Source organism: Augochlora pura, chromosome 3, assembly GCF_028453695.1.
Source record: "Augochlora pura isolate Apur16 chromosome 3, APUR_v2.2.1, whole genome shotgun sequence".
Taxonomy (NCBI): Eukaryota; Metazoa; Arthropoda; class Insecta; order Hymenoptera; family Halictidae; genus Augochlora; species Augochlora pura.
In genome coordinates this window covers 31,389,495-31,414,612 of record NC_135774.1, presented here as the reverse complement: position 1 = coordinate 31,414,612, position 25,118 = coordinate 31,389,495, and the positions used below count along the sequence as shown (strand labels likewise).

The following is a 25,118-nucleotide window of genomic DNA, read 5'->3' as shown; positions in this document are numbered from 1 at the left end:
GGACAAAGAAGGATAATAAAGAAGAAGATGAAACTAGACGAATGATTATTGCACATAGGAACATGGATTTGGACCAAGGAGAGATGGTCTCGGAAGAATCGAACACCCTTGATCAATTTTTTTTTTAACAAAAGAATTTTATTCTTTCTCAATTTACGATAACAAGTGACTAGCACTTAAAATACAGCGATCGATATCGGCCAGAATTCGAAAACCGCATAACACACACGCGCCCCCAAGATTCTCCGATTTTCACACGCATTTTTTGTTTGTTTGTTTTTGTTTGTTTGTTTGTTGGAATGTATCGATTAGGCACGCTCTGGAAGCACAATCTTTCATCCCTCGACCATATCCTCTCGCACGTCGGTTTACCTTTTCTCGACCGCGCGCACGTCGATCCCCGCGAGAAGTTTTTTTTCGCGTACCAACGGGCTACTATCGATGCTGCACAAATATTTATCGTTCCACTTTTCCCATGGTGGAAGGTACAAAAATATAAAAAGAAAGACGAACGAATTCGGAGAGACCGCGCGGCGGAGAAAGAAAAATATATCCACAGCACATACGGGATTACAGACGAGACGAAAATTGATTTTCCGGCCCGAGGTCGACGCGTTGCATCCGCTCCCCCCGCACCCGCCCCCGCACCCGCAACCGCCGTGCGGACACTACCCTGTTGCTCCATTTAGTGTTTTCTTCGCGCGACACGTTCGCAAACTGTAAATTCGACGCGCGTCGATCTACAGTCGAGGATGCGACTTATGGCCGAATGTTATTGACGCGTTCTCTTCGATATTGATCTATCAGCTTCCGGCACTTTCTTCGAACCCTTCCATATATGGCTACCGATTTTACTGATTTGCTGCCACTGCGATGGTGCGGTAATTCTCTCAGGGCAAATAGAAGTCGATTAAATTGATTTTAATTTAGACACGGTTACGGTTACCATTATTAATATTTTTAAAGATTTTTCTATTATCCAGATGCTCTGGGATGCCATTTTCAGAATAATTTTCCCACGAAAAAGTGCCGAAGCTCTCTATCACATTTCATTCAATTTAAATCGTCCGCTTATAAATACAAGCTTTGCTGGCATTTTCTTCTAAACAATGAGAAGAAGAGAATGGCAGGCCAGAGCAGAAGAAGAGAACACGCCGCGATTCGTCTCGACTCTCGACCGCGACGTCTCGAGCCGAACGAAAATCGATGGTCGATCCCAGAAAAGGTATCCCCGCGAGTTCAGAAAAAGATGAACTACATGTATCCCTCTCTCTCTCTCACTTTCTCACTCTTTCTATATCTCTAACACCCGTCACTGTCAATACGGAAGGCACTGAAAATATACATACACGTAATATGCATTACGCAAGAACCTTAAACTCGACCATGGTCGTTAGCATGTTACCGTAGAAAAACGAACGATCATCCTTTACAACGAAAGAAAGAGAAGAAAATGCTCGAATCTGGTCACACAGAGTGATCTCATCGGCGCAAGAGAAAACGCAAGGAAAGAAGACGAAGAAAAAGTAGAAGAAGTAGAAGAAGACGAAGAAGAAGTGGACGAAGAAGAGCACAGAAAAACGAGAAACAAAACGAAGGATTCCGAATTCACACGATACGAACGAAAACGTGCACGCGAAACCGCGATAAATATCTCCTCGACAAATCACGGCCGTGTCGGCTCATCTACAAAATTTGATGGCCGAATTCTCTCTCTCTCTCTCTCTCTCTCTCTCTCTCTCTCCCGCTGTCTTTCTCTCTCATTTGAAATCTTACCATCTATGCTTCGTCGATTCCTCGAATCTCTGTAGTGTTTTACTCAGCAAGTGAATGTGCGCTATGTACACTTAGGCTAGTTTCGGTAGGAACATTAAGGTCATCGAATCGATTACTCCGCGCTCGGTGATCCGCTCGCGAGACGCGTCGTTCTCGTTTGCTGCAGTGCCGACCGCCACAAAAATTCTACGATAATTGGCTCGTCGACGCGGACAATGACAAATTGAGATCGCAAATGGATCCTTCGTTCTTTATCCGTAAACGATTTCGAGCAATTTCCAACAGCTGAGAACATTTCAAGACATTATCGAGCGTGATTTTAAAAATGCTCGAGAAATAATCGTGTCATCAATTTTCATATAAAATCGCGTTCTAATAAATAAGTCTCGCTTTGCCGTGCTTGGACGAGTCTGACTCGCGACAGAGATTCTTTGTAATAAATAATCGAGATCAGATTCTGCCTGGGAGAATTTAATTAATTTGAGAATCGAACGGTTCCGAGCAAAGTTAACGGCAACGGATGGAAAATCAGTCAGAACTTTCCCAAATGGCTCGTAAAAGGCTGGCGCAACGCGAAGGATAAAGCAAGAAGAATCCGAAGAAATGGTTTCGATGGACGAGTAGTTTCGCGCGGTGCGTGAGATTCGCTCGCCATAAAAATACGACCGGGTGGAGCTCGATCTCCTCGAGCGCGTGATTCGCAAAGAAGAACTTCTGCAGCCGGCCGGCCGGCCGACCGTTCGTAAATAATTGAACGATCGGCGGACGAGAAACGCGGGCGGCGTGTCCGTGGAACAGAATTCCGAGCGCTAATATTTCGAGACGCGGCGTCGCGACGACGCTGGGTCCGCGGAGCGTGTCCGTCCGCGACGCGACGTCCCGCGATCGTTCCCGAGCGCAGAATAAACTCTCGAAAGCAAAACTCGGCCGCGTGCCTGACGTTACAACCAGTTCGTTACGATTTCAGCCGCGCTTCCTCCTCCCGTTTCACGATCGAGCGATCTCTTTCGGCGCGGGCCCCTCTCCCCGCGCGTTAAAACAACGATCGTCGCGAGTCGCCCCGAATACGATGACACAGTTGACGCCGGACGCGATCGCAAGTTAATTAACACGCTCGCCGTATTTGCGGCCCTCCATATACATATACATATACACGCGTGTGTATCCTCGGCACTCTGGTGCGAAGAAAGTCGAATTAATTAGATACATATTGTTATTTAACGGCGCGCCGCGTAACGCTTGGCAAATCGATGGCTTCGCCTCCTCGTAATTTCTTTTGACCCGCTGCAACGCCATAGCGGCCGACCAGCAACAATTTCCGGTCCGATAAACTTCTCGCTTTAGCTGCGGAACTGCTGTCTGACTATTCACGGTATCGAAAATAGTATAAAAATTTTGTTCTGGCATTTATCGTTCGGGCGATTCTTATCTAATTCTTTCACCGCGCCTTGCAACTTTAAATAAGTATTAGAGTTGCAGAAGGTCGTGCAACGATGTCGGATAAATACCGTAGCGAACGTGTTAATACTTGCGGACTCGGACTTCGCAGATCTTCGTGTTGTTAAAATTGAAAGAAGAACGCCGCGCTTCCGTCAACCGTAGATCGCGGACATTCGAGGCGACACCGATCAGAAAGGAAAGATCGCGGTCGGAGCGCATTCCTCGCAGAACGAACGGTCTTCGCTCGCCGGAGGCTGCGAAATTTGAAAGACTGTCGGGTTTAGTTTCGAAGGCGACGCGAGTACTCGTTTCCAGTTTCGTGGGCAGCGAAACGAGCTCGGAACTAGCAAATCTTATAATATCACACGCGAAACGTAGGTGGGACGATCCTCTCGCATCAGGGCGAGCCGGGATTCCACGAGTCGACGAGAGAACCTCCGATGGCACGAACTTCCTTCCGCGTCTCTTTCTGACATCTCCAAAAACCGTAACCCGTCCCCTGGCCACGAACGAGCGATCCGTCCGCGTAAATCCGCTGCCGTCGACTCGCTCGCAGCGGGAGCTAGGCGACGAACAAGATCCGAACCGCTGAAAGCTTATTTTCGGAAACGAATCCTCTGGATCGCCGGGAACGCGGCGACTTCGACGCCCGCACAGACGATCGCGCGTGCCGGACTCCCCTAACTCCGAGGCCCCGGTCGAATTCCACTGCTACGATCGAAGTAATCGTATATCTCGAACGTGTCTCGAGACGCAGTGATGACATTCGGTGGTCCCGATTACCTCTATCTTGCTCGTCGCGAAAAACAACAGACTCCGCGAAATATCAGCTCTCCCTGTCCAGTCGCAAACAAACGCGTCATCTTCAAAGATTCAGCGCCGACCTCCTAAAACGATGACTAGACCGCGGATCGCTGCGCAAAACAAATGTTTTCTGCATCGATTGCAAAACGAAGGAGCCACCGGACTCGAATCGCTTCCCTTCGTCGATCAATTTAATTTCATTGCAAGCGACACATTTCGATCTCTGTAATTTCTTTTAATTTTGCTATTGCTTTAATTTTCATTTGACTCATTATTATGACAAATGTATGAAAATCCGCAGTCTATCAACGACGATACAGAAAACAGTCGCTCTATTCTTTCGAAGACAAGGTAACGGACCAAAGAGTGCCGAGTTCTCCCCGAAGAAACGAAGCGGAGGAGCTTTCGCAAGGTTTACTAGCTCTGTCCACCGACCAGAAACAAGGACAGCTCGTCGCTGCGCTGCCAACGGGATTCCACGCGAGGAGAGGCTTCTACCATCGCGATCGTGCCATTCCGGACGCGTTTAAAGCTAGAACGTTCAGGAACCACCGGCCCGGTCCGCGGCCCGGTCGTCAGGATCGGACGCTGAAACGAGAAAAGAAAAGGGGCACCGTACTTACACGCCGACGCACGGGCGCCGCGAGCCGCGAGCCGCGAGCCGTGAGCCGAAGGATAACGAAACGAGAACCATGTCCTGCGCGCTCTCGGTTTCCACTTCGAATTTCACTCGAGGCATTCCGGCGTCGTTTCCACGATACGGCCGCGGCGGCAGTCTTTCACACGGCCCGATCAATCCACTGTTCTCACGAATGTTTCTTAGCCGGATACTAAATGAAACGTCTCTAGGATCTCACGCAAATGCCAGGCGATCCGTCCCGACACGACGGCCGCCGCCGTCTGTCTCCTTGCCGTCCAACGCGTCGTCGATCCTTCCGCCGCCTTCCCAGAGATCCTGCGCGCGCCCTCCTCCTCCAATCAGTGGATCCTCGGATCCAATGTCCCCGGATCAGACATCGAGGACCTCGGTCCCGGTGCAGGACGGTCCTCCGATGATGGAGACTCGGCCGCGTCCTCTTCCCTCCGCGCGAGGACGAGGAGGAATAATGAGGAGATCGTGGAAACGACCTCCCCGCCTTCCGATCGCTGCTTCCGATCGGCGTCCTCTCGTCAGCGGTTCGCGTAGACGTTGCTGCTCAGAACCACCACGTCGGCCCTCAAGTCTGGCTCGTCACGTCCTCCGAGGAGGAGGGCGCACAGGAGGCGTCATATGCTCAGCGACGGCCTCTTCTTCCGGTCCTTGGTGGTGTTCTTGCCGAAGATCGTGCCCAGCACCCTCGAGACGGAGTGGACGCCCAGCTTCCGGCGGATCGGCAGCGCCCGCAGCAGCTGCACCGACCGGGCCTCCCTGAGCAGCGCCTGGAACGCCAGCGCGGCCCCCGCGGGACTCTCCGCCGCGCTGACTTCGTAGAATTGGCAGCCGTGGGCCAGGGACAGCTGCTGGCCCTCGTCCACGCACACCTCTCTGAAACAGAGCAACAAAAGTATGGTTAGATTCGTCCCGGCTAATTGGAACGAAAATTGGCGAGGTTGAAAGAGACATAATAAATTCGAGTTGCTGTTGAGAATCGTTTGGCGAAGTTTGAAGTGCGAATTTAACGCCGAACCTAAAAATAACCCGCGCGTGTTGCATTTCGACGACAACAATCTATTTGCGGTGATCTTTATAGGGTTACAAATCTCTGCGAGCCTATGTATAGCTCGGCGAAAGCACCCCAATTCTAGAAATAGCCGTGCAACGATAACGACGCTTATTAATTTTATCCGACCTTTCGCAGCCTGCAAAAGTCGCGCCGGCTCAAAGGAGCCAATTTTCCGGAACGGCGCGCTCGCAAACGAGACTGTAAAACTCGGCCCGGCGACCGGCGAATTTACAGTGCCGGGCTTCGAATCGCGATCATTCCGGGAATGATCGCGGCGAGCGCGACCGAATAAATTTCGCGTCTGAAATTCTGAAGGCGCGCGGGCGAATCGTCGTCCCGGCGGTGTAATAAACGGATAAATGATCGTAACAGCGAAAGGTAACGAGGGTACAAAGAACTATCTCGAATTCTCGATCGTTGCCAGAAGCCGACGCCAAGATTCTCGCGGATCGCGCCGGCAGAAAGAAATAGACAATCGCGCGAGCGCGAGCGCGCGCGCCGCTTCTTTCGCAACACGCGGAGACCGTAAATTTTCGCGTCGGGGAAAAAACGCGTCACGGGGGATCAACGGAAGCTGCGAAGGTCCACCACGGGCGGAGGAACGGAACGGGTCACGACTTCTTGGCAAACACCGTTCCGGATGAACGGAAGCGACGCGGAGCAGAGCGGCGGCGGCACGGCGGCACGGCGGAAGGTGAGTGAACGCGGACATAAAGGCGGGAAGAACGCCGCATGGAAGAGTCACTGGAATTTCGCCAGCCTGGACGCCACTGGATATTTATAATTGCCATTGGCGGCGGCTTCGGCCGGCCGGCCGGCCGGTCGACGCTCGATTATAAGATCCGGAGGAGCTGCGCCATTAACGTTACAAAACGGCTCGTTAAGTCACGGCGGCGACGGATCATTTTTGATACCCGCCGTCGATCGGCGAGATTGTATGTTGCCGAAATGGCGCGCGCGCTGAATTAAACCGGCAGATCGATTTTTAAACGGTCCGGGCGCAAATACCCCGAGCAATAATCATTCCATTAGAATCTTCGCTCGAAGCGTTTTCTTCCTTTTATTTCAGCAATGTGCAGCAACGTTATATTATTCGCTCATTATCTCGTACGCGACTTTGTCTCGCGTGCAACTCGCGCCGCGTTCGTCAAATACTTTTGCAACGTAGATCGGTAAAACGAGCAACTATTAGCGTCGGGTATCAATGCCGTGTATGATTCGACGTAGGACCGCTAAAGTCTGTAGTTCCTTCCAGACATACGCGATCGTTTAAACGTACAATTAACTCTGTTACAAGTTAGACGAACAACTATTCTTGTACTCCAGCGGAAACACCGTTTAAAGCGCATCCAATGAAATAGTAGACGGGCCGCAATAAAAACGTGGACATCGAAGTCGAATTAGAACTGCGGCGTTTACGAGGGTGCGAAGAATAGCAAAGTATTCGCGGAAGATTGCCAGCCGATTTATCGTCGCCGCATGGCGTGGCGCGACGAAACGGCGACGACCGTCGCCAAACGAAAAGCATCGGCCGCAAGGGTTACAGTTTTTCGTGTTCGGCGATCGATCATCGATCCCCGGAGGTACGGGGGGGGGCGGGAGGGGCGACGGCCGGGATCCCCTCCGTGTATATTTTAGCCGCGATCAACTCCGGGCACGGAGAACGCCGGCAATATTTATGGTGGCAATTAAATTCGCGGGAAGCGGGAACACATGATACTCGAACGAAGCGCGTCGAACCGAACGGGGGGATGGGGGTGATGCAAGGGGGGGAGGGAAGAGAGACGGGGTGGAGAAGAGCGCGTGGGAGGGCCCGGCGCAGAGTTCTAATCGCGCGCGCACGGGTCCCGTCCCGTCCCGTCCCGTATGCATGCACACGTCAGCGGACACCGCGTCCACGGCCGTTAATCTGTCCCCTTTTATTTTATACGAGGCGATCCGTTGCTTTACGAGGAACGGTGTTAGATTCGAGCCCCTCGTTTCCCGCGATCCGACCGCCGAGGACGACGCGGCCCGAGCGAACGAACCAACGAACGCCGCCGCCGCCGCCGACAAAATTCAATATCTCCTGGAAGAAAGATGGCTGGACGAAGGGAGAGGCTCGACATTTCAGTGCCTCCACGCCGGATCGAGATACCTGCCACGACCTTTAAAACCACTACGAGGATCACCGGATTACACGCCGGCTTCGAGCGGCTCCGCGGGGACCTCCACGGGGTCTACTCGGATACGCGCAGGGACCGCGGAGGATCTAGTACTCGACATTAATCTGCCCTGACTAGGAAGAACATATTGCTGACGTATTTTTAATACTTCTAGCTCGTGATATCAAAAACTCATACATTTTCAATAAAATAACTTAGATATTCCAATGTTTGTACTATGCGATAAAAAAATAAAAATTTCTAGCACAGCCGAACGATTTACATAATTCTTTGAGACATCGATAGGAGGGGTTATTTATGAATACTAGGTCCACGCGTATCGTATAGATTTATTGTTCGATGATTTCCTCGATGGTCTCGGGCGCGTGTACAGAAGCTTGTTTATTGGTCGATAAAATTGGTTGGCCTGTCGGTTTCTGGAATACCAACGAGGCTGGAAATTCTGAAGTAACGTTTACTTAATCAAAACTTATCTTACAATCTTAAGGTCACGGCATAATATACGAGTATTTTCCACTTTCCCTTTTCTATTTAAGGAGCCGCGAAGTCCACGGAATAAAATAACAATAAAATAAGATCGAGAAGATTGCCGGTGTCTCTCTCACCGCTGAAATTATGTAGGAAACCTTCGCGATAATCTCGATACTAAAGGCTAATGATGTGTATCCGACTGAAGGATTTCCTGGTTTCACGTTTTTATGAAAAGAAACGAATGTCCGTTACCATAATGTTAGACACGCGCTTATTACGGAGGCGCTAGATGTGTTCTTTTGTAGGAGGAAATACGAATTGGCTATACGATGGAATTAATTAGCTCTGAGGGATCGAAAAGGAGGGCCAGGTGAAAATAAATTTTCCACGGTGAAAATAAATTTTCCACGGTGAAAATAAATTTTTCCACGGTGCCAGTATTTGCCCCATTAATTTATGTAAACGCGCCCTAATTTGAACAGTCGTAGCCGAGAATGAATTTTTCCACGTCCAATCCAAATTAATTTTTTCCACGGTAAAAATGAACTGTTTCCACGGTTCCAGCATTTGCCCCATTAATTTATGTAAACGCGCCCTAAGAACAGTCGCAGCCGAGTGCAGACAATTACAAGACGCTACGAGGCGTCGAACAATTTCCGGAGGAGCGCGGAAGAATGTTTCCACCTAATTCTCGTTTCTGTGAAACCGGTTTAATAAATCGGCGGTCCATTAACAAGCTGTTGCTCGAACTCTGGCCCGCGTCTACCGCGGATCCATCTCGAACAGCTTCGAACAAATCTCCCGCGGGGAAAATCCAGCTCGATCAAAGGCCTCTTTCCTCGATATCAAAACATTGTTCACCTACATATCATGCCAGCGAGACTTGTTCCTCGATTTGCCCGAGACACGTGCTTTCTACTTGGCGCCAGCTTAACACGCGCCGCAATTTCAACAAACGCTCGCACGGAAACTAGAAACAAGCCGTCACCTATACGCAACACGCCCAGAAAGAAGTCCCCGTTAAACGAAACCGGCGAAATCAGCGTAATTGTGGACCGCCGCTTTCGTTGATTAATCTTCTCGATATCTGCACTACGCGCGTTGCGGGGATTTAAACATTAATAAAACAAAAGCAAAGGATTCCCAACAGGTTCCTGTTCCCATTAATCAATGTTCTTCGGTGTATCTACGCCATTTATTAAGGACGAACGAATGTTGTCGGATCAAGATCGGTGGAGCAAATATTTTTGATCTCGCAGCTCGTTGAGACAGCGAATTCTACGCGCGAGAATTCCTAGTCCGCTGAAATAGACATTTTTTTTTAGAAATTGTCCAGCGTTTTATTCCAAGTTCCGGAAGCAGGCGTTCGTTGGCGAAAGAGTCCGCGGAGAAATTGAGCCGGCTAGCTCGGCACGGGACGACGAAGCGTAGAAAGCAAAGAATAGCAGCGCAGGGGTAGGCCGACGACGGCGACCTAATCGAAAAGATCGCGGAGGATCGCGCATAAATCGGCCGCCGGTTTTTCCACGGCGTCGGCCGCTCGCCGGCATTCTGTTGCCAATAATCTGCCGGCAACTAATTAAATTTACGCCGTGGCGCGGGCATTTTTCAGGAGCGGGTGCCCCGGCCCCGGCCACGACCGCGCGCGCGCGCGCTCGCGCCCGTAGTACGTGGGTCCCCCGGCTTCTTTCCAGCTCGCCTCCTTCCTACCCAGTAGCCGTTCCGGCCGTCTTAATGGAGTTCATAAAGATTAGACCGAGGCCTGCCGCTGTGGGGCTGGTGAAACCACTCTCCCGGGAACGAGTTATCGCCGCTTTAGATACATCCGAAGCGGCGTCCGGCCGCGAATATCGTACATCGATAAACTTATCGCGAAATATCAGCTGGCGAATCCCTCGGAGCCACCACGGCTGACAAACTGGTTCGGCCGCGGCTTGAAAACCCACCGCTGGAAAGCCGCATTTAGAGCGGACCCGAGAGATCCAGCTGGCTACCATGCGGTTTTCCCTCTTCCTAGGTTCCTAGGCGGAGGATAAACTCGTCGATCAAAGATCCGCCAGTCCATTGTCCCGCGATCGTCCACGGATCTTCTCCTCGTCTCGCTTACTTCATTTTCCTCTTCTCCCAACGATGTCCTCAGCTTCCGTATTCCATTCTTTTCCTCAAAATTCTATCCCAGATACGATATATTTAACCCTTTGCGGTCGAGTGGCGCTCCTAAGGCGCCGCTAAAAATGATAACGCTACTAATCTTTATCAAATTTACTTATATTTAGAAAAGTGCTGTTAACTGTTGCACGAGTCGCAAAATTTAATTTTGTAATATATAAAATGCTTTAGATTATATAAAATAGATACACTGTAAGTCTGAAGAAATATTTTTGATTTCCAGTTAAGATGGCTCCGACGGCAAAGGGTTGTAGCTTGCAGATTTGTTCGGAAGTGTCTCCAGTGTTTGTAGAATTTTTGTTCGAGCAAGAAAACGTCGATTCGATCTAAAGAGTTGTAACAGTTCCACGGAAGCGACGGGGAAAAAACGTGCTCCAGGAAATATGTTTCCATTTGGTTTCTACATCTCTAAATTGATCCATAAAATCTGCGGCTGCATAAGTATCCGTAATCTAGTCATTAGTACGGTTGTTTTGTTCGACGGAATTTATGTAACTACGTTCTTAACGCTGCCACTATCGACGCGCTAATGCAACTGGTCTGCGATTTCATCGAAATTATGAAAACACCTTTCCCGAGGATTCGAGACTCGGCTTGACCCAGTCGTTGTTCCTTCAACATTTATCGTCGGACAATCATTGCAAAACTTGACTTTTAGAATCGTTTATCCTGTCAAAGTTTCGCGTTCGATTATATCCGGACCGCTGCGCTATAATAAATAATTACGGTCCACTGTAATATAAATAACGATGGACCACTATACTGTAAATGTTGACGGACCACTATACTATAAATAATTACGGAGCACCATACTATAAATAATTACGGAGCACTGCCGCCAGTTCCATTTGCAGTCTCGTAACCGTAGTTCGTTATTATCGGCGGTCTACGTGGTTTGCAATTTTATCTTGCTCGTATATACTTCCATGGTTTTCCAGGTTCTGTTCCATTTCTCGTGCATAACTATACTCCGTGTCGCGTGGAATTGCAACACTGCATCGATTCCGCCGGGTTTGTCGCGGCTTCTGCGGGTTTGTTGCGGCTTCTGCAATCCTGCTTTCTAACTTGTCGTCGACCGTCCGACGATGGTCGTTACTATACTGCGGATGTTTATGCAAATGCGTGCCTTTTTAGAAAATAGGTAGACCAATGAGACATGCGCGGAAATTTATGTCGCGATCGGCTGACTCCGAAAATATACCTTTTATTTTGCATAGCTCGCGTGTCCCACGTCTTACGCATACTTTGGATTTATAGAAAGAAGAACGGCTTCTAATATGCTCTTAATAGTTGATTTAATACTTAACCCTTTGCGCTACAATAACGATAAAATAAAATAGATGTGAATATTATGAAGTTTACTATTGTAATATTGATTGTTACAATAGTTGTTAAATCTTTATTTTTATTCAGTATTTTCTAGATTCTGTATAGTTAGTCGCGCATAAACGTCCGCGGTTCGACGATCGTTGACTCCGTTTTCGGTGTGTAAAATGATCGCGAGCGAGATCCAATTATTTGGGAGATCGACAGAACGGGCACCCGAAGATGGCCTCGGCGAGACTAATCGATAATGCACGGAAGCGTTGGCCAGGATAAATGAGCCAGGAGGCTAAATCGTCCGGAGCCGGCTAGCCTCTCGAACGAATCCGCCACGACCTAAGTGATATTTGATGCGATAAAAATGCCCGGCCGACGAATATGAAACGGCATTTCGCGCGAACCGGACGTTAATCTACCGGCGAGATTAACTGCGGACAAAAGGTTGTACAGTGACGAAAGATAATCCGCGATGATTGATGACGAGAGCCCCGGACGGGGTCTATGAAAGGTGGAAGGTTGGCCGCGGTTGCAAACTTCCTGAAACTGTTTCTCACCGTGCGTTTCGACTCAGCCAAACCTGTAAATGTAAATGACCGGATTCTAATGGCCGACGCGTTCCCGCGCTGTGTTTCTACGTCTCCCTGTGCGGATCGCTTCGTTCGAAACGAATCGCGGATTTCACGCGTTTCAGACGAAAACAGCAGGCTGGAAATACGACGAAAAAATTCGAAATCATTAAAATCATTCCGAGAGGCAATTTTGTATTTTATTCCTGTTTTAAGATTCTACAATATTCAATAAGTTCTACTAAAAATACTTTTGCTATTTTTAATTCACTTTGAATAATAAATACTACGAAATCGTATTTTATCTTCAAGATATCTCAGAGATTTGTTTCCCTTAAATCGTCGCCAGACTCTTTGCAAAATAAAATACTAATTACATAGAGATTGTTACATCAGAGAATTTTCCAAAAATAATAATTTGTCAACGGCACCACTACAGAACGTGGCAGATGTTTAAGCGAAACTAGCGATCCCAGAAAATAAAGAAAATGGTAAATATTCCACTCGGAGGATCGAAATTGATTTAGACGCGAATCGTCCAGCTAATCCAGCGGACGAGAGGGGAGCCAGTGACACGTAGGTGAACCGGATATCGATATCCCTTACAAGCAGCAGCTCTGGAACAAGAATTTCCTGGGCGATCCCCGTAGGAATGCAGATCGTCGTTAGCGAAGACACGTTTCCCATTTTTCCTCCACGTTCCTATATTCCTATATTCATTTACGAAGGTCCGCGTGCCCGGGTAACATCCGATGAATGATCAAGTAGCCGCACGGATGTCGTCGTTACGACGTTTTATATACTCCAATAATATTTTCCTCCCTTGTTTCTCGTTATTTCGATATTATACGGTCTCCGTCGTCATCTCGGACCCCTTCGTATCTTTTTTTCCCGTCGCCGACAATATCGGCTCGGTATTCCAATATCTTCGCTCTGTCGTCGACGTGTTCCAGCTACTGAATACGGATCAGTGGTTGCTCGCCGTGGAATTTCGCTAGGCCGAGGCACCTCGTAACCTTCGACGATATGCTAAACTCTCCTCGAATCGCGCCAAGAAATTTCCCTGAAATCGACTGTTACTTTTGCGATCTTTATCGAAGATCTCGAGACAACGTTCTGTTCGACCGTGTTCGATAATATCGAATCGTAAAGCGTCGTTCGTATCGATGAGCTGGAGTGGATGTCCCAGTATCAGTGGCTGTCCTAATTTCCATGCCCCGGATTAAAGAGGTACGGATGGATCAATTTATATATAATATTTACATTTTTATATACGCTTAGAGGATTTAGCGAATTTTATGTTTGAGAATATGTGGTATGAAAAATTGAGTATTAAATCTGCCAGCTGGATTCGGTGTCGGAGAAACAGTCTCGAGATGAAATAGTAGGTTACCTACTGCGGAGCGTAACTTGCTCGATCTCACGAATTTTCGCACGAGACTCCCAGAGGTGATGGGTCAAAGATAGCATAACAAAATGAGATTGCATTTGGCGATGAATCCGTTCGAATGTTCCGAAGCTACAGCCTCGAAGGAAGAGAGAAGGAGAAGAGAAGGAGAGGAGAAGGAGGAGCAGCATTTCACCCAGAAACCGAACTTTCCTCGGCAGCTTCTATCGCGCTGCTACACCTATTTATAGTCCACTCAGGCTACACGGAGCGTAGCTCGCATCTCGGGCAGTGTCGTGCCTCTTATCGGGCCCGGGTTTACTCCCATTAACTATCTCGCGCAGAGGCGGCGTAACCGCGCGCCTTTTGACAAGGTTAATAAGCTGCCGCGCGCAGGCCAATCTTTATCGGTCGGCCGGGAGAAAAACCGACGCCGCGGCAAAAATATCAGGAAGAGGGAGGAGAAGAAAATGCCGGCGACTGGTTCGTACGATTTCCTAGCTTTCTCCTGTCCGAATCACGCAACGCGACGACGACGCGTCGGTGATGCACTTCGTGCCGAGCGAATTGGCACGAAGTCCAACGGCGATCGACGAGCCGGGCCGGGCCGGGCCGGGCCGCGTCCGGACAGCTTGCAAAAAGTATCATCATCGTCCGCCGTGCCGCGTCCCGATTCCCCGTCATCCGGACCCGGAGAAATTAAGGGAGGTTATCTAAATTAAATCTATCGGTCGGAACGCGACCGGTGAAAGGGGAAAAACTGGGAACGTTATGCCGCGCGAATCAATTTCGAAAATGTGACGAGACCGCCGCTATTCCACGAAGTAATCGAGGATTTTCTTATATTTTGGACTTCGATTGAAAAGTAGCCACGAGCAAATCGCAAGAATCCAGACGTGGAATTACCGATCAAACTCGAATCCAGCCAGCGAGCTCCGATTCAAGAGCCACAGCGCGCGCGTTGATCTCTCAATTACGAAGCCCCGTGCAAACGAATAAACACACGAAACGGCGAGCGAGCCTGTAGCTGTCCCGTGGCTGACCCCTTTTCCCCACACCATCGACCCACTTTTTCCCCGGCGCAGGTTGATTGTCATCTAATTGCAGGTCCTTGTTCCGGGCGACCACGAAAGAAGAATCATAATACCGTCGGTGGTCCCGAACCGCTGAGTTCACCTGGACCCCTCTGGCAATATCCCTTGATACCCTACTCATCCTCCTCATCCTCCTCATCCTCCTCCTCCGCCTCGTGCCCCGACTTTGTTGCGCATCTGCAATCGTGACTGTCCTAAATATATACTATGTAACATCGCGTTCGGATCGTTCGGATTCCCGACAAAATTCTACTCTACTTTCGCGCGCGGCAAATAAACATCCGCGACGACGAATCCTTTTTCAGTGAAATCGCGATCTATATGAGACGATATTTATCGCTGCTAGACCCTGTCCACTTTCATCGGCGTGTGTAGCTTCTTACGGGCGGGAGGGGGGGATGTCCGAAACGTTCTCCACGCGATTCCACGGTTACTGCGATTTTCTCTTTCTAGATGGAAAAGTTTAGATTTCATGGTATTCGACCTGGTGGAAGTTAAATATAAGCCTGGCGAAGAGGTTGCCCGGCCGAAGATAGCCGCGCGCGCGCCAGTCTCGAACGAAACTACGCGTCCCTAAGGGGAGCGGCTCTTTCCGCGGCCAATTCGTTTCGGGCGGAACGCGAGCGATCGGAGAGGCTGGCGGGACGCGAGCAACGGGACAAGTTTATCAGTCTCGTTTCGAAACGCCGGCAGTTTCGAAAGCCTCCCAGTCAATTGGCATTCCTAGGCCGGCTCCTCCGGGCCGCTTATCAATGGCACTTAGCATACTCATCTCCCGGCATCCTCCCGGCGCAACCGTTCGACTATCGACGGTGTCGCGGCGCGAGCGAGCGATCGACCGATCGATCGATCGCGGTCCGCGGATCGCGATCCACGCGGTGCATCTATCTACTTTCTTCCATGTGCGTGTTCGGCCTATTAATCGGGACGGTTCACTTTCCCGGTCGCGGCGCGGACGCGGATCGGTCGCAGCCGGGTAACAGGATCTTCGCGAAACGTTTCCTAGACTCTCGGCGAGACCAGGCGAGGCGTGATTTCGCGTGCGCCACGCGATTCGCAGCCGCTCGCCGACACCGATCGATTCACCGATCGTTCGTTCGTTCGTTCGATCGATCGACCGCTTGTCCCTGCCGGTTTTTTCTTCTCACCTGCCCCCCGTCGGCCGCGCATCCGCTCGAGCCGATCGGGACGAACGATCGATCCGTGACGCGGGCTCGATCGCGATCGCGATCGCGATCGGATCGGATCGACGAGGCGCGGAGTGCGGCGTGAAACGCGAAACGAGGCGCCACACCGACCGCACTCCCCGACACCAGAGACCGTTTCGAGCACGACACCCGGTAGTGGTCGAGTGGTCGCTCACCTAGAAACCGTTCACGCGATCGCCGCACCGACAGATCTGTTTACGCGCCTCGTTTGGCCGACTTGGCTCCGGACGGCGACGTTCCGAGCCGGCCATCCTTGCGTCGCTGTCGCCGAGCGCCGAGCGTCGGCCGTCGGCCGTCGGCCGTCGACCGATTTTAGACCCGCTGCAGGCTCGACCGCACCGGAACCGTCCCGCTGCGCCGCTAATGCTTTTCTGGCGAAAAATGTCCTTGGACGAAATGGACGAGGCCCTCCGGTTATTACGCTTCTTCGCCCGTCAGCCGCGGTAATCTGAACTTTTTCCTGAGATCCTTCATCGGTTGCCCGGACGATGGCAATTCTGGCGGAAGTTCGTCCTTTATTTAGTCTGGGGTCGTTTACCCGCAGTTTTATTTAAGCGAATTAAAGTATAGATGAAAAATGGCCCATCGCGCTGAATCTCAGTGGACAGGTCGAGATTCGCGGCGAGGTCGTTGCCCTCGCGAGCTCCATTGTTATCGTTTACGGCGAGGTCGTTGCCCGGTGGAAGTTTGTCGTTAGTATCTCCTCCCTAGAGCTTGCCCCGCCGAAGCTCGTCGTCGTCTTTTCCGACGTGCTCGCTTTCCCGTGGAAGTTCGTCATTAACATTTACGAGGCGCGTTTAAGGCTTCTTTCCTTTTTAATCCAAGGAGGCGATCGATGATTTATGGCGACTGTCGGGCTTCGGATTTCAATGTACCGCATCGCGCTGTCTCGATCGACGACTGCTACGGGTTTCTGTGAAAGAAGGCTGCAGCACCGAGTCGAAGCGTCCAGCGTTTGCCAAACGAGTGACGCCATGGTCAATGTTGACATTCCACCCTTTGATCGACCGCTGTGACAGGGACTCGTGGTCGTCGAGTCTCGCAAGATGACCTACTTGTCAGGTCCGACGAGACAGCCGAAGTTCGGACAAATTTGCGAGCGTCGAGGTTAATTTTATTTCATCGCAATGTACGTCGACTAATTATTAAAGGTGTATATCGGGTTGCCGTAAAACCTCGAGGAGCCGCCAGCGTTTTAGTCGAGGCGACGCAGCTTTATCGGACGTGACGTTAAGATAGATTAGACCAGCGATAATTCCGCGCGACCTTGACGAAAGCGACACCGTCGACTGAAATTCTCGTGGAAAGTGGCACGGAATGGAATTCGCGATCGGCTATGGGGCCGTTTTCAATTAGAAACCCGAGAGTTCCCGTTAATTCCCCCCCTCGTGAAATGAGACCACGGAATTGCGCGAGACGACCTTCGCTTGACCTTGACGGCAGACGCGGAATTCCGCGAAACGTTCGAATAATCCAATCAACCCGGCGTTTGCGGTCCCGTCGTGCAAATCCCGCCGATTTCCACGGAGAATGTGACCTTTAATTCGGCCGGTTCGCTAATCTCCTAGGAACTTGATTTAACACTCACCGAGCATGATCCAGATCTCTCTTGTTGCCAAGCAACAGGGCGGTGAAATAGGATGGTAGACGTAAATCAGCGAGCTGCTTGAGCAGTCCACGGGCTTCCTGAAAGCTTCGCTTACACGTCACGCTGTAAACGACTACGAATGCCTCGCCCCACCGGATGTGAGAGTAAAGACAACCATTTTCCTGAAAGAACAACCAACGAACACCATTTTATTAAACCGAGCAACATTGACGCGCTCCAATTATTTAAAAACAAAGGCGACGTAATCGAGTCGTTGCAATTAAAACCTATTTATCGCGATCAAAGTTAATTCTGTTATTAATTCAAATAATAGTTAATAATTAGAGGCGACTGCCACAAAATTAGAATTTAGATGGAACGTTTGTAACGCCAGAGTCCAGAAAAAGACCCCGGTACTAGCCATTTGAGCGTTGAACAGATTATTATCAGTTCCTTGATATATTGTACTTCCCGTATTAATAGAATCTGCGATCGTACGAAGTGTACCAATGGCTTCGAGAATAGAGAAATTATATAAGGTGAAAAGTGGCTAAGGTACGGTCAACTTGTTGCAACCGCTGCAGCATTTCTATATAATCTCGTCGGATAGTCTGATTATAAATAGATTTCGATACGCTCTCGCAGAAGAACGCAACACTTTGGAAAGTGTTTTGCCGTGGCGCGCGTTAGAGTTTCGATTACAGCATCGCCCGTAAAAATGCCGCGAACGTGAACAAAAACTCCGGCGCGACGGATCGGAGAATCTTACGAAAGAGGCGACCGAAAAAGCTATTTAAAAAGATTGCTGACCTACGCGAAAGCAGCAAGCTGTTCTATGCTATGTGGCAAAGAAAGTAAAAGAAGGCGATCTCCGAGTGCCCTAGAAAAAGAAGTAGTTCAGCGAGCAAAAGTCGGGTTTCTTAGTTCCGGCCGGGTCCCGTACCAAATTGCTCAATTACCATGCTCATCGTTGCGGTTCGCCTCGCCTCGCCTCGCCTCGCCTTGCCGCGCCGTGAGGCGACGCCTAGCCGCTTTAGAAAGTCCGAAAAAAATGGCCGATAATTACAGCGAATTTTTCCCCGGGTTTACGGCTTACGTAAGTGGCATGTCGGCCGAGCAGCGCGAGCCAGTTTTCCCCCGCGCCGAAGGAGGAAGAAGTTCGATTTCACTTTCGGGGTCAAAATTCGATCCACCTGTTTCCGGTGGACGCCGCGCCGCGCCGAGTGCCGCGCCACGCGGGATTTCCTTTTATTCGGAATTTTGTCCACCGGCGACGGAAGAGAACGCGCGTCCCGTCGCGTCCGCGTCGGGGTGGTGTATAGATTCTTTTCCGGCTCGGCTCGGGTCGGCTCGACTCGGCTCGCACCGCGCCGCCGCCGCCGCCGCCGCCGGTTAATTAACACGTTAATCAACATTCCAGTAACGAGCGGTCGGCTGGAAAGTTCCGATCTAGATCTGACGGACGTTTCACTTTGCTCTCCGCTCGAGACATTACGAATTATAAATTCGTGCCGGCGATCCGGCGATCCGGCGACGATTAAACCCAGCAAATTGCCGAGCGAGAACCACCGCCGCCGCTGCCGCCGCCGCCGTCGCGATAATTGAAATAGAAACGGTTAAACTGCTATCTAACCGCCGTGGATACGTTCTATTTTCGAGGCACGCTCGCGGCCTCACCTCTGACCTTCCGACCGATCGCCGATGCTAAAAGACTTCCGAGAAGGGGTTTCGATTGTTTCCCGTGGTCGTACAAGTGGAAAAACCGTTTCGCTTCTTCCTGCTCGCGCGGTGGCTCCATGCTGGGCCACCTCGGTAATTAATCGTTCTACGAGCGCCGGGATAACCAGCACTTTTCAGACGATTCCCAGCGATGCCGACTTTCGACAATTTCGAACAGTTTTCTATTCGTGCCCGCTAGACGGAACTCGTCGTGCAAAAGTTTACGGCGCGAAATCTATTAGAAAAATCAATCAAACGGAGGTTAAACGCTATTCGAGGATATCATTGTACTGTTTCGGACTTGATAAAATTTTTGGTAATCGAGAAAATTATTCTCTTATATATAATAGGGGTATCTTTATCTTAGGGGTGACGCAGCATAACGGTACTAAATGCTTCATACCAAATAGCTCTCGTTAAAAGACTCTACATTAAATTTATAAAAAAATGCTTCATTTAAAAGTCTTTATACTAAATTCTTCCAATTAAATGCTCCATAATAAATTCTATACAACATCAAAAATATTCGTAACACTGCTGATTTTCAATCGCACTGAAAGACTTCAGAAATACTGAAACGCCGAGCAGCCGCCGGACACTTTTGTATCCAGGTTCTCACGGCTATCGGAGCGTGCAAAAAGATGTGCGCGATAATTAGCCGCGGTGAACAACGCGGAACGGAAACGAGCTTGTTAGGCATCGGCACTTTTACGCGGAGGCTGCCGCATACGCCGTTTTTCCCTTAATGGTGAAATCACGGGCACCGAAAAATACCGCGGCATCGTGAAATTTCTCTCTTACGAGTTTAGAGCAAAGCGCCGCGCCGCGCCGCGCCGCCTGGCCTGTACCTTGTTCGGTCGCTAACTACAGCTCTCATAATCTCCGTTTGCAAATCGGAGTTCAATTAAGGTCACTGGGACCATTTCAGTCGGTTTTAGAAACAGGAGAAGTTGCATGTGTTTAGAAAACGAGAGCCGCAATTGCGGCTAGGATCGCTGGAGAACGTTCTCGCGTGCCATTTCCACGCGTTTTGCAAATCCTGATGGCGGTGTGAGAATTCAGGAACGCGTGGGATTACGATTGAACAGGTAATTATATAAACAGTAGAAGTCTTGTATTTTATCTCGAATTAAAGAGAAGATTAATTCGATGATTATTATAGACATTAGGTGTTCAAATTTGTTCGTTTTACAAGTCTGCATAATCGATCTTAAAGGGCACAGGAAATAAATCATTTGCAAATTGCAAATCTGCATGGATCAAAATTGACATTTTTCTTTATCTTCTGTTCCTTATAATTCTCGATTTTGCATAAAATTTCGAATTCTACGTTTCAAGCGCGGCATATACTTTTCCATGAAAATCGTTGGAATAATCGCGAGCTGTTGGCCAACGATCGAACAGCATAATTAACGGGGTTGCTTTCGGAATAATCGGTCGTACCATAAAGATCAGATTTGAGAGCCGGTGTATCGTCGAAGGAAGGATTCCGTGGCTGAAAGGGCAGTTCTAATTGCTAATGCATCGATCACGACGAAAAGAGCGGCCGCGGCCGCGACGGCGCGCGGCGCGCGGCGAGAACGTTTCAGGTTTAACGACCCGCGGAAGCTGTCGATTCTCGTGGCGGTTCCAATGGTTTCCCATTGACCCGGCACTGACAGCCAGCCGGTAATTATTACCGGGGAACAGGATCGACGGGATCGTGATCATCGGGATCGCTATATAGGAAGGTCTAAGCGCATTAGTCTCGCGGGTTCGACGAAGGTGAACGCGGCCGTGAACCCTTCCCGATCTGCTAAACGCCGGGTGGCATCCACGGTGACTATAATTGGCGCGATCGGTCCATGGAAACCCGTCGCGGACGTCTGTCATCCGACGGGACACGGATTCTTATTTATCTATTTTTATTCTCCGTCTTCGTCTTCCTCTTCTTCTTCTTCCTCCTCTTCTTCTTCGTCGTCGTCGACGAGGAGGCGAGAGGAGGGGGGCGATGACGGAGAGACGACGGAACGTAGGACCACATGGTGACTAAGCCACGTGTGATTGATACGGGAAATGAGACGGTCGACTGTCGGGAAGAATTATGCGAATCCCCACCAGAGACAACGCGGCCGCGAAAACTGTCGAGTTTCGAGCAATCATTTTTCAGTCGACCGTATACGAGCACGCGCGAAAGCAGAGATTTCTCGCCATTTTGGTATCACGAAATTTTTGATTTCGTCCATGAAACAATTACCCCAGAAATGAGAAGAAAATATAGCTCGCAGATTTTACAAACTCGGAGCTGCAGCTCCGTGAAAAGATTCCTCGAATCCACTGTTCGCGAATAGAAAAATCTGCCTATAGATGAAGTCTGCGGAAGCATAAATTCGAGAAGGAAAACGAAAATGATGCGTGTAATAAAAGCTAATGGTCGACTAGATTTACGATGGTTCTACTTCGAAAATGGAACATCCAGCGTTGATTCGACGATGAAAAAGCAACGGACGGTCATTTTTACGCGAGCCGGGAAACAACGGTACATTTACGAGTCACAAATTAAAGTTCGCATAAAGCTGATGCATGCGCGTTCACTGTTCCAACTACTACGGGGCCCGGTTACGTAACGGCGTCGAGGTTACAGTCAGATTTTCATTGAGTGTCTAGCGACCGTCCCTGTACGCGAATAGGAAAACTAGGAACATTTTGAGACAGTTTGTTTCGGCACGGATAATGGAGAATCGACGGCTCTGATTTTCGCGAGTTCGCAAACGGTACACGGTACACGTGGTACATAGTACAGAGTACAGAATACAGAGTACAGAATACGGAGTACAGAGTACAGGATACACGCGTCGGAGGAGAAACGTCCAGACGAAATTCACCGCGTTAATCTTGTTCCCTAGGCTAGGCGCGCTGGCAAATTCCAGGCATCTTCGCGAAGCACACGGCACATCCGGCGGGACTGAATTTTATAGCCGGAGATAAATATATACTCCGTCGGCCAGGTATTTACGGTCGTTATTTACGGTCAAATCTGTCGAATTAACATTGCGTGTAACGTGCTCGTAAATAAAGGCCAAAGAAACACGACGAGGCACCGCGAAACCGTGCGTGAAAGCCGCCTTCTTCATTTTCATACGCGTCGATGTTTCAATTTCTTAGGCATCTCCGCGTCATTAATCCCTTGGTAACCCGCGCGCAACTATCCGAAACTAGCGGCACACGAGCCAACCGTCTTCTCTCCCATGCCACGGAGGAGACCATCGCCCGAGTGGCTACTCGAACCTCCATTAAACATTCGAAATACTCGAACGAAACCAAAACTTTAAAATGCTAATAGAGAAATATACTTGCTCGCGGTAGCGTCTACCTGACGACGTTTTAATGACACTTGAATCACGCCATCAAATTGGTTGCAAGTAACGTTATAAATTCATAAAAGGCAGTTTAGTAAAACAAAATTCGATCTACGAGTTTCAAACAAAAATGGTACCATAGACGAGCTAAATAAAATGGTCTTCTCACGGTACTATTAGCAACTAATCGATTTCATAAATGAATTATTCGCTAGGCAAAATAATCTGCATAGATAGGGTCGTTTCTACGCGCCCATCTTGACAGATCATTTCTCAAAGTTCAGGTAAAAGGATCCCGCAGAATTGGCGGCCAAACGAGCGAAATAGAACGAGCTAGACGCGGATGGAAAAGGAGCAACGAGACACGAAATCAGCATAAACGAATCATAAATTCTGCCCCGCGTTTGACCCTCGTTGGCCCGTCGCGACGTCGGTTCGCCTAACGATTCCTCTCGAGCGGAGGCAGGCGGCACCCGGTGCCATTGTGACGATTTCGGTGACGGGACATCCGCGATGACAATGACGCGGGTCGGCGTCGTCGAGGGGCGTGCGTGATAACGCGGTTCCGATCGTTCATAAATATTTATCGAACGATTGTATTCGCGATGCCGGAATTGCGTGCGCGAGGCGACGAGACGCGAGTGCATCGGATTGTGCAACGCGGGGCCCACACGCACCGGCGCGCGACGTAATGGCAACCCGCGTCGCCAAGCCAAGCCGAGCCGAGCCGAGCCGAGACGAGCCGAGACGTGTGTGTTATGAAATGGCGCGAAGGTAACGCTCTCGTGTGTGGGGCAACGCGTGTTCCGCGCGGCGAATACCACAACAATTCTTGGAAGAGCCGCGCAACTCATTACCGACAAACTGATTACACGATGACTTCATCTGGACGACTGTTTTGACAATAAGCGACAACGATTGTCCTGTCGGCTCGACAATGTCCGGACGGATCGACTAGTCTTGTTCAACTAAATTACTTAGAGGTCGATTGTGGATAATAGAGACGTGTTTCTCTTAACCTGTTAGCTGCGTACGACGTATGTATATATACGTTATAAGGTAATAGTAATTTGAAATTTTATAACAAAAATATGTCTTCTACGATTTATGTCAAAATGCTTACGGTAACATAATCATTAATTTCGCACACTTTAGAATAATTTTAGAACAATTACCAAGAAAACTACACTCGATATGATTGATAAAACGCATAACGAAATTTATCTTCTAAATATATCGACGCAGCTAAGTGGTTGAACAATATTGATGTTTAAAGTTGGCTGTTGCGTTAGGAAATAGAGAACCGTCCGCGTAAATTCAAATGTGAATTTATCACAAGCCCAAGGATAGGACAAATTTGCAATTGTTCCCCAAGGAGTTTCGCGCTCGAGAAAGAACAAACATTGTCGCGCATTCCGCTGACCAACTTTAATCGGTAACCACGCAACACTATGCCTCGGTTTACGGTTAATTCTCGGAAACTTAGAACAACGTGATCGCGTTTCGTCACCGGTTCCCGAAAGCAATAGTAAATAACGAATTGATTCTTGCGCGCGCAGCTCGACGTCGGCTTTGTTAATATTTTCGTTCGATCGAGAAAACAAGTGGCCGTGTTCCACGTTACCCAATTCCCGGAAACACGAGCGCGAAGTAAATTCTGAAGTCCTCGCAATTACTTCACAGATTGGCATTTCGCAGATTCGATTACATCGCGGAAGGCACGAAATCCGCGGGTCTACTAATTACCGCGGGTCCACCAAACGGTTCGCAAATATATTCCCGATCCGGCGTTCCCTTTTTCGGTCGCGCTCCGATTACTATAATTATCGAGCAGCTCGATAAACGTCCGGCAAGAAAAATAAATGTCGAAAAAGGCTTGTTCCGCGGCGGACCGTCCGCAACCGGAACGGCGAGGTGCGACGACCCCGGGGGCCGTATAATTGAAAATAAAAAGTTGGGGTCTACCGTGAGCCGTGCCACTGTTCGGCGAGCATTCGCACGGCGGTTTTAATTAACGATTCAAATATCCGAGGTAATGATCGTCGTGAACGCAGGCGCGGAGCGCGACGCGCGACGCGGCCTCGGAATCGAACACGCGGAAAGCCGTAAAAGGGGGGACGGGGTTAAAAAGGGATCGGGTGTACTTTTTCAGCGGCGGGACCGTTAACAGGACACTCGGATAGGACGAAACGAGCCTCGGGACGGTCGTGGTGTCCATTCGAAATCGATTCAGGTGGGCGAGAACCACGCGCTTTAACGCCCACGCGATCCCACGGGATAAGCGACGATCGTCTCGGTCAAGTTATGTTTCGACCGTGTCCGTGCGCCAGATAACGATCCGCTGCTATTCGCTTTCGCGGGATACCG

General features: G+C 49.6%; 1 protein-coding gene across 1 annotated transcript in view; it reads right to left on the bottom strand.

Annotated features, from left to right (window-relative positions):
- Positions 1–4,985: 4,985 nt before the first annotated feature.
- LOC144467584 (ras-related and estrogen-regulated growth inhibitor) overlaps positions 4,986–25,118 on the bottom strand; it is a 71,736-nt gene continuing 51,603 nt past the window's right edge. The window contains exons 5-6 of the mRNA XM_078176449.1: positions 17,695–17,876; positions 4,986–5,545 (exon numbers count right to left, since the gene is read on the bottom strand). Of these exons, the coding sequence (XP_078032575.1) occupies positions 5,287–5,545; positions 17,695–17,876 (441 nt within the window). The 3' untranslated portion in view covers positions 4,986–5,286. The remainder of the gene's footprint in view (positions 5,546–17,694; positions 17,877–25,118) is intronic.